Here is a 10,026-nt window from a genome sequence, read left to right on the forward strand (position 1 = left end):
AATGGACTGCACAAGAAGTATTTGCTTTGCTGCAAACAGTGTTTTTCCTTTGTGCTGTGAGCAGCAGTCAAATACATATAAGTTGTGGTGTTTATTGATCAGCCAAACTGACAAGGTGATGTTTGAGAATTCCCTCTTCTGGAGTGTTGCCTCATCTGCTTAATGACAGCTTGCAGAATTTTACCATCTGTACAGAGCCTCCCTATCATCTTATAAAGCAGTTTAGAGCACATAGTGGGCATATCCCACTTCCAAGAAGTCAGTGAACACAAGATCTCACCCAGTCTGTTCATACTAAACTGTCCTGAAAGTTTTCCGTAGCCTGTTTCATGTTAAAATACAGCCACTGGATCTGTCTCTGCCCTTGTAAGGCAGGAAGGTCCTGTGGAAGTAGGTAACTGATACAAAAAATAAACATGCTAGCTTTTTAGTTCTTACTAAAGGTTGGGGATTATTTTTCTTTTGTAGCAGAAGAATGTTTCCAAAAATCACAGTTGTTCACATAAGGGTTACATTCTGCCATCTATCTTTGTGCAGAAGTCCCATTGGGGTCTCTCAGCAGGCTACTCCCAAAACACAGATGTTTCTGGCTATTCATTCAGCATTTTAGTGCTGCTGGATGCTTCTTACTCTCTAGCTTTTTGTTACTGGAAGCTTGTTAAAATACAAATAGGGTTTTTTTGTTAACACCACCGGTGCTGTCTCCAAAGTTATCTAACATGAAAAAGTCTATATAACTACCACTGGGTGGTGTATGCCTCGTGTAAGTAAAACTCATTGGAGTAAACTCTCGGAGTTTTGTATGTGTGGAACTTCAGGATCTAACCCAAAAGCCTGTACGTCTAGTTTTTAATTGGGAAATTTCCCTGGACTTTATCACAGAAAAAACCTCAAGGATTTGGCTAGTAAGAAAGTGGGGGTGTATATGCATCTATGTCCTTATAAAATTCAGCTTTGAATGAGGGAATACAGTGTGTATTTATACTTTCCTTCTGAGTTCCTGTAAGTTCTCATGCTTTATTGAGAACCACCTATTTTTACAAGCATGGAAAGGCCCTTAGTGTGTCTGCTGGCATCTTAAATTAATCATAGCCAGTCTTAGGAACATAACAGTCTACACGTCACCCATGTCACTTTTTTTCAGATGTAAAGGGGGATGCCATTTTCTACCAATTCCATGTCCTTAACGCTTTTGTTCAGCATCTAGGAGCATTTGTAGAACCTTTGTGAGTGTAGATTTTGGAAGGATAACAGAATTTCTTTTTGCTAGATAGCACAAGCTATGCTGAAAACAAGTGTTAAAATACTTTGGTGGCTTAAGACTTCTGGCATTGCAACATGCTGCCTTTTCACTGCCTATTTTGTATCAATCTGTTGAAGATACCCAAATTCATAACACACATTTGACTATCTTTGTCTAAAGTCAGCTCTAGTTAAATTGCTGAGGGTGAGTAATTGCTGAGGCTTTCAGAATAAAGAGAAACTGATGGAGGAAGAGGAAAGGAAACCTTTTCTTACCACTGATTTACTTTATACATGCCATCCAATTCAAGTTTAATCTGTTTTGGTTTTTTTTCCTTTATCTAGTAGTTCCTTATAAATATCAAAAGGCAAGCTGTAATCCTATTACAAGCATCTTGTAAAACTTTTTTTAAAGAACAAGTCTGAGCATGCTATACAAGTATAGAAATGCCACCTGATTTTGTCTCTTTAGCTTGCTTGGCAGTCTAGCAAAACTACTAAGATAATGAAATTAAATTTTCTCCATATCTGTTAGTACATTTATTTTTATTACATCTTTTGTATGGAGGTAAGTAAGCTGGCAGTTATATGAAACCCACTGGATTTTTCTTTTGAAGCAGCAAAACTTGCTCTAGTGCTAGAAAGGTTCCCTCCTGCAGTAACAGTGTGAAAAAAAAGATGTTTAAAAATATCTGTGATTTAGGACTGGAAAGATATCAATAAAATCCAACAATATCCCATAGCTCTGCCCATTGCTTCATGTTCTTTGGTCTTGTAGGAAAATTTACCCATAGAGCAAACAAGCTCCCAAACCCAGTTTGAAAGAGAGAAGGGACTGAGTTGGCTCAAAACTCAGTAAAAGTACTTTTACAGCCTGAATCTCTTATAGGAGTTTCTACTAAACAAAATTAATAAATATGTCCAACATGGGAGGCAATGGATGGAAAATTTTTGAGATACCATAGAGACAATTGTTGTAAAGAGAAGGAAGAGAGCTGTTAACCAGTCCCTGGCTGTATTTCCATTCCCCACTTCTCAGCGCAGGGTCTATCCTGGAAATTGTCATGACTGAATACTACTAGCTGATATGCTGATGGCCATGCTCTATCAAACAGCACAGAAAAAGAAAAATAATCTCAATATCTAGATATGGTTAAACTTCAGTAAGCCAAACACGAACTGTAAAAATTAGTTTTGTCTTCCTATTAGCCAGGGGCGATGTTAGCTAGTTGATGTCCTCCATGAGAATACCTCTTTAGGAAAAGCCCATTGTTGATGGTTTTTGACCATCGGGATTATCCCATCTTTCATTTTACGGTAAAATAAGTCTTTTAAGCACCAGTAGAGGATGTTGTGATATTATGTATGTGTTCAAGAATGATATCTTGGGTGTTGATTGAGATGCTTTATACTGCGGTTTATTCCCTATTGAAGAGCAGAGTAAACGAGTGTTTACAATCTCTGTATCAGTAAGCAGTTCTCAGTCATTCTATATATTTTGATAGCATAGGGCCTCTCCACCTTTGCTTGTAAATGTCTGATTTCACTTTGATGGTATGGAAGAATTGGTGCAAACTTTTCTCTGAAGGATGCCTCTTGTAGCTGTGAAGTAGTTAGCTTTCTCTCCACTGCAATTTGGAAGTATTTGAATTAAAAGATGCTAGTGAAGACCCAGGTTTCTCTAGCTGAACTGACATAGAATAATACACAGAGACTAAACAAAACGCAAGATTGTTGCGGACTGTTACCTCCTGTGCCTGAGCTAGCACCAGATTATAAAGGAAGCAGGTTAGGAAATTAACTGACCCAAATTACAACAGAAAAGAGTTCAAGCGCTCTGGGTGTCACCTTGTGCAATGTGAGATAGGGGAATATATTTCTTTCCCTAAAAATTGCCAGATGACCTGGAGATCTGGCAATGGTACGTATGTAATGAGTGGCATGAATGATGCTGCTGCTACACCTGCATCTGACATTGTGGAAACCTGCTGGGTTCGTGAGGCATTGTGCTGCTGTAGTGTGAATTGCTGGAATTATTTTTGGACATAATGAAATAAGGATGGAGGTTATTTTTCAGTACTACCTACCTTCTTCAGCCTGTCTGGGTGGTGAGTGGAGAGATTTTCTGACTCCCCTCAGAAGTTGTGCAGGTACCAAACTAGTCCTAGTGTTTCAGTACCAGCCCTTTCTAGTATCCCATTCAGTTCCAAGGACAGGTGTAATTCCATGCTAATGGACAGGGATTTTCCCATCCTGCATTCCTCTTTTCACAGGAAGCAAGTATTTTATGCTGAAAGTGTGAACCATTAGCCTTTATCACCAGGCAACCACATTATCAAGACATACATAACTATCTCACAGAACCCGCTTTCCATCTAGCAGTTCTTCTGTCTGTATCATTCACCGTTCACACAAACAGTCCTCCATCTGCTAGGCAGGGGCTGTTCTTCCTATGTGCGATTTGAAAAAGCACCCCAGGCACCTGCCCGGCTTGCAGATGGTGTTACTCCATCAGGGTGTGGAGTCATCACTGACAACACAGCGTATTTCAGGGAGATGAAAGGGGGTGATGGAGTTGAGGTCTTCCTGAAGATGTGCCAGACAATCTGAGCTAACTGTAGTTACCGCGTGTAATTTTTTTCTGTTGCTGTCACTGCCAAACTGTGCGGGAGGTAAGGTTTGCTTTGTAGCGAGTCTCCTGCCTACTTTGAAGGGGGGTGGGGGTGGGGTGGGGTGCGGGAGAACCCCCAAACTGCAGAACGGAGGGCGGAAATCCTGACCCCGCGTTAAAACTGCCCCTAAGAAACCTTTCGGTGGTCCGGCGCTAACTTTTCTAGATGCCGTTTTTCTGCTGAAGTGTTTTCGGTTCGCTTTTTCTTTTTTTGCCCTCTCGACGAAAAAAGCGTGAAGCAGGCTGAAGCGGCAGCCGGAGGCAACTACGCCTGTGCTCGAAACTAAGTGAAACTCCGCGGGGCGTGCGAGCGCTCCTTACCGCGAGGGTCTCGAGCGGCGGGGCGGGGAGCGGCGGCCCGTCTGGCCCCGGGGCCCGGAGCGGCGGCGGTGCCCGGAGCGAGCGGCGGCCGTGGCCCGAGCGAGCGGCGGCGGTGGTGCCCGGCTCGCCGGGACGCGGGGTGCCGGGTGGCGAAGGGAGGAGCGGGGGAGCGCCGGGGCAGAGCGGCAGTGCCGCCGCTCCTCCCTTCGCCATCCGGCACCCCTCCCGGGCACCGCGGGGCAAGCCTCGCCGCTCGGCTCTCCCCCCGAAACTCCGGGGAGGAGAAGAAGGGGATGCCGGCCTGGCGGCGGTGGGGCTTTGGGGCGCGGGGCCGGGGGAAGAAGACCTCGCGAGCGGCGCTCTTACCCCCTCCATTTTTGTAGCAGAGGTATGGAAATCGCCAGACGTTGGCCAGGTCCACGGCGAAGCCGATGACGGAGAGGAGGAAGTCGATCTTCTTGCCCCAGGTCTCCCTGTCCTGGGCGCCGTAGCGCGGCGCGGGGGCGGCGGGCAGGAGGCTGCTGCTGGTGTACTGCACCCCGTTGTGCTCCTTCACCAGGATCAGCTCCACGTCCTTCCTCGGGGGCGGCGGCCCCGCGCGGTCCGGCAAGGGGGCCACCACCGACACTTTGCGGTCGGGCTGGATCTGTTTGTTCATCCTCGCCTTAAACATCCAGAGGAGAGAGCGAGCTGAGGCGGGGGAGCGGGCGAGGCGGGGTGTGGGAGCGCAGATAACGGAAGTGCACTTCCCGCTGGAGGCGACTCCGCGCTCCAGCCCGCCGGTGTCAGCGCGGCAGGAGCGAGGCACGGCCGTAATAAGAGCCATGCAAATGAGGCGGGAGAGGGGGGACCGCGGCGCCCGCGCCCGCCGGGGTGCCCCCGGGGAGCGGGGCTTCCTTCCCGCGCCTCTTGCTCCGCGGGGGAGCGGCCGGCGGCCGGGCACCGCGCCGCTGCCCGCGGGCTGCCGAGCGGCGGGCGCACCTGGGGCGCGCCGCCCCCGCCCCGGCCCCGGGCCCCGGCCCCGGCCCCGGGCCCCGGCCCCGGCCCCGGCCCCGGCCCCGGCCGCCGCTGGAGACCCGGCTGGAGCCTCCCGACCCGCGCCGCGAGCCGGCTGCGCCAGGGAGCGCGGAGCCGGCCGGAGCCCCGCACCGGCCGGCGCCGCACCTTCTCCTCCAGCGGCAGCTTCCCCTTAGAGTTAGACGGTTAGGGCTCGTCCTGCCGCAGCCTGCGGGGCGCTCGGAGCTGCTCCTTCCCGAGAGGCATCCCCGGCCGAGCCATCTGGAAGTGCCGTTAGCAGGCAACAGGTAGAGCTAATACGGATTGCCCGCTTCCCTTCTTCCCCGGCTGAGCTGCAGCACAGAGACAGCTTTCCCCTCTCTGCTAGCCTGGCTTTAGTGAAACGGCAGAATTTGGCTTTTGACATCAGAACCCGGTGGGGTGCAGGTTGAATGACAGAGCTGGACAATGCTAATACGCCTACGCCGGGACTGATGGATGCCCGGCTTTTTCTTTCCTGGCCAGCGTGGGACTGGTAGGATTCGGTTGTCAGGTTGAGGTATGTGCAGGACGTTAACTGTTTGCTGCTATTCCAAACGGGACCTGAGTCTTTTACGTGTAAAATGAGCAAAGCGTTAGCTGGCAGAACAACAGTGATTGGTGCCAAAAGTTGGCTAAATACAACTGCAGAAAGGGGTTTTCGCGGGCTCTTCCCCTTACAGCTGTCAGCAGTAACTCTACGTTCAGCATCTGCTAAGGGAATAAAATTTGAACACAAAAGGAAGAAACTGGCTCCCCCTCCCCAGTGTTGAATAGTTTCCCTTCTGCCTGGCATCAGTCAGAACGGGTCAGATCGCAGAGGATTCTCGGTGGTGTTACAGCCTGCCGTTCTTATTCACTCTGCTAGGACTGATAATACAGTATTAGAACTGTAACATATGAAGAGGTGCTAGTTAGAGCCCAAAAGGAATACTAGGTTCCTCTGCAAACTTGGAATGTGAAAAGGAATCCCAACTCGGGAGTTAAAGCTCCCCTCCTCTCTTTAGGCCACAGACTACAAAGATGCTAGTAAGACAGCTATTGACAATTTGCAGATTTTTCTGCCTTCACAAAAAGCTCTTGGTTCAAGCTCCAAGCCCTCATCTGGGCGAAGTATTTGAGCAGTGGCTATACTGTTTCAGAGCAATTGTACGCTTAGAACATGCAGCTCATACGTTCTCTTTCGGTTACTCCGTGATTTCCTGCTCTCATCTCCTCCAAATACACCACATGAGACCATTTTCTCTATTCTTTTTAACACTTCATGCCATATGGGCTGCAGGTACTTCCCCTGTGCACAGTCATGCCATTTGCCCATGCAGTACAACCCACATTTTTACACTCATGCGTAGCTACACTGCTGCCTACTCCTCGTACCATGTATCAGTCACTGCCACCACATGCATCAAACACATAACCCGTGTTACATGCAGTGCCCCCAAATATGCCCACACTCCCCTGCGTTTCAGTGAGCCTGCACACCCATTCTCCCATAGAAAATAAAGGACGAGCTCTGTTCTGGGCATAAGGAGAGCCTCTGCTTCCAGATGCAGAGCACTGAAGCCACCTTGCTGACAAACTCACCAGATAGCACTGGGGATGTCTCTGTCCCATTCCCTGGTACCTATGGGGAGGAGGAAGATGACTGAAGGAGGATTCCTCCTTCTTGGTTCCACCACTCTGGGATTGCAGTCTGTCTGGGAGCTGAAGCTGTAGTCTAGCCAGTAAGGAGCTTTTTAAACCTGGTTCCCTTCTCTCCACGTGACTATCACTGCCTTAATAATCTGCACAGACTTCCTACGCTAGACAACAGCACTCCCATATTGCTTCTGGAAAAATAAGGCCTTGCTAAGGAACACCCTTTTCCTCACAAGGTCTCAATTAGCTGAGCTTGATCATGATGTCTATGGTGGGAGGAATCTAGAAAGCCCCCGCTTTTTTCCTAAGAGAATTAAGTCACTGTGCATATATATATATGCCTTTAATTCTTGCATGGCAAGTGTGCACAATCTGGTTAATGTAATATCTGCTGCACCCTCAAGGTAAGAAAGTCCTCAATTGGATTTTATAAAAAAGTTGCTTAATCTTGAATCTGTCTGGATCTTGTTATGCCTAATGGAGCCTGACAGCGGGTAGAGTTGAAGTCAGAGAAGGGAATATTGTATTTAGAAACCTCAATGGAGCCAGGCAAGATGGCGGGGTGTTAGTGATATTCCGCTGTTGACTGGGAAATAGGCTATAACTTACTTTAGAAAATAGTCAGGTGTTGCTAGGTTAGTCATCAATTATTCAATTTCTTGTCTGTCATTCTCTTTGCAACATATAGGAGAACATAGTGTATGCTGTAACAGTAAGCTGGGATTGTCACACTCATATGTTAGTGTCTATGAAGAAAAAAACCCCCAGCGAACAATTTAGTGTGTACTTCCAGATTTCCATTTGCTGCTGGTGTGAAGGCTCACTGTGCTTGTTGGCAGCAGCATTTGAATTCTCCACCTTCGGCAGCACAGCCCTCTGCCACTGATATTACAGAACTACAGGAGCAGCTGGCTACTGTCCTTTCTATGAACCAGCTTTTGAGAAGGGCTGTATCAAACAGTTTTCAAATATGTTGGAACTCACACTTTACAGTTGGTGCATCTGAAAGAGTCTTGCTTCATGTTATGTCTGATACACTTGATGAAAGAGTTTGGCAGTTGAGCCAAACAGAACAGTGACTGAGAGGGGATATGATTGCTTTATAAATAAATTGAGGTAAATGTCACTGACTGCCCCCTCCTCCCCCAACATTTAAACCGAAGGACAAAAGAACTGTGATACATTTAGTTGGAAAATGAGAAGAGTTCTAACTATCAAAGCAGTGAATACAGTGGGCACTAAAGACCTGTGTTTTAGGATATTGTTTTATGAGCAGGGTTGTATGGCAAAGTTGCTTGTGAGAGCTGGGATTTGGACTTGAAGACTCAGGACATCATTTTCTTATTATAATCCAAGATACAGTGAAAAGAATAAAAAGGGGCAGGGGATATATACACCAACTCTTTAATTTCATGTCCTAGTACATCCACAGAAACTCTGAGCTCATTCTGGCCTGGGGGCTCACTGGCCCTGAAAGACTAAACATTTTTCAAACAAAGTGCATAAGCTGAATGAAGTTAGGTTTGGTTATTTTGTGATAGAAGAAACTTGGGGAATAGCCAGTTGCTGCAGGAACCAGGAAGAAAGTAGGCAACAGCTTTCTGACTGAATCAATGTTAAAACAATTTCACAGTGACAGGAACATGGCAGTGGCAGGGGTGCCCATCTTTCTAGGTTAGCAGGTAGAGGACACCATGCTGTAGACTGTATCAGACACCTTTTGATGACAGTAGATACATCAGCTCCAGCTTCTTGGACTGTTACGACTGGGTTGGGCAGGTTTGCTTCATAGTATCTCTAAACTCATATTGCCATTCCAAATGTAGTGTTTACTTAGCATTTAAAAGCTTTGTTAAGAGGCTGTTTTCATAGTATCTCTTCCCTAGAGCCAAAGAAATGCATCTCTTGCACTGAGAGGGCCCATTTGTGTTGGTCCAAACCTGCATTTTGACAGTTAGTGTCTGTCATGCCACAAACTGTCTTCAGACTGAAAATAAATATTACAAAAGCACTCCACGGTTTTTTGGTATTCCATTTATGCAAGAATGCCAAGTTTCAGGGGAAGACAAGGCCTCTCCCTGTTTCTTACGATAGTAGCATTTGTATCTTCCTTATCAAGTTGCTTGAGACTGTCACAAATGCATGCTTCCCAACCTCATTTTACTTGGGATCTGCTACCCTTGGCATCAGGTGACCTTCTTCAAGGGAGCCATCAGTGTCACCCAAGCAAGCTATCCCATGGCATCTTTCTCATTTTATCGCATACAGAATATGTGTGTGTGTGAAGAGGACGATGTTTAAGTCTCGCTATAGGCACACCCTCTTCACCTCACTTTGGCCACGTTCCAGCTTACTCGCACTTACTATCTTTTAACGATCATAAACCTACTTTGGAACATTTCACACCAGAAGTAGTTAAGTTCCAGCTCCAGCAATATTCTTTATCACTACCTGCTTTGAATTGCTCTCTCTTGGTGCTGCTTTAGCATCAGGTTTATTCTATCTCAAAGGTAGCTGTGTGAGAGCAATTTGCAAAGCTGCATGTAAGTGGGATGAAACTGGGAGCACTCCCAATTTCAGTCTGACCGTGCATGAGGTGCACTCCATCCTCCTCCCTTCATCTTGGCTTGTGCAGGAGAGAATCAAGGTGCAGGGTCCAGAAGGGAGCAAGGGCACACACTGACCTAGTCCCTAATTTGAACTGTAAGAGAATCAGAACACTGGTCCACTGTAGTCCGTCGTCTGGGTTCACCATGTCGTATGTCCATGTAATCTTTCTCTTTTCTAGTTGGAATAAACCTTTCCTGAGCAAACCCGGCCTAGATTTCAGATTAAGTTTTACCAGCATTTAGTGAAACAGTAATAATTTCCAGGATTATCAGCCAAGACTTTAATGAGAAGGGAATCTCACTTGCCTTTTTCACACCTGTATTAAATGTTTGTCCACAGACAGGTTATAAACATCAAAGTGACTCTGCTCTGTCATTTGTCTAATTCTTAAAGGCCAGGTTTAACATTTTACGCTGTTTGCTTCCATCCCATTTCTGTTATTCTAGGGTTCCTTTTTTTTCCTGTGTGAGTCCCATTCTTCACTGATTTAATATTGCCTGCCAACTTCA

At 46.9% G+C, this 10,026-nt stretch overlaps 1 protein-coding gene across 1 annotated transcript in view; it reads right to left on the bottom strand.

The window, feature by feature from the left end:
• Positions 1–6,883, bottom strand: part of SLC6A2 (solute carrier family 6 member 2) — a 72,941-nt gene extending 66,058 nt beyond the window's left edge. Inside the window, exons 1-2 of the mRNA XM_049805407.1 lie at positions 6,854–6,883; positions 4,601–4,898 (exon numbers count right to left, since the gene is read on the bottom strand). Coding sequence (XP_049661364.1) covers positions 4,601–4,898; positions 6,854–6,883 — 328 coding nt within the window. The remainder of the gene's footprint in view (positions 1–4,600; positions 4,899–6,853) is intronic.
• Between the last annotated feature and the right edge of the window lie 3,143 nt (positions 6,884–10,026).

This window comes from Accipiter gentilis, chromosome 7, assembly GCF_929443795.1.
Source record: "Accipiter gentilis chromosome 7, bAccGen1.1, whole genome shotgun sequence".
NCBI lineage: Eukaryota > Metazoa > Chordata > Aves > Accipitriformes > Accipitridae > Astur > Astur gentilis.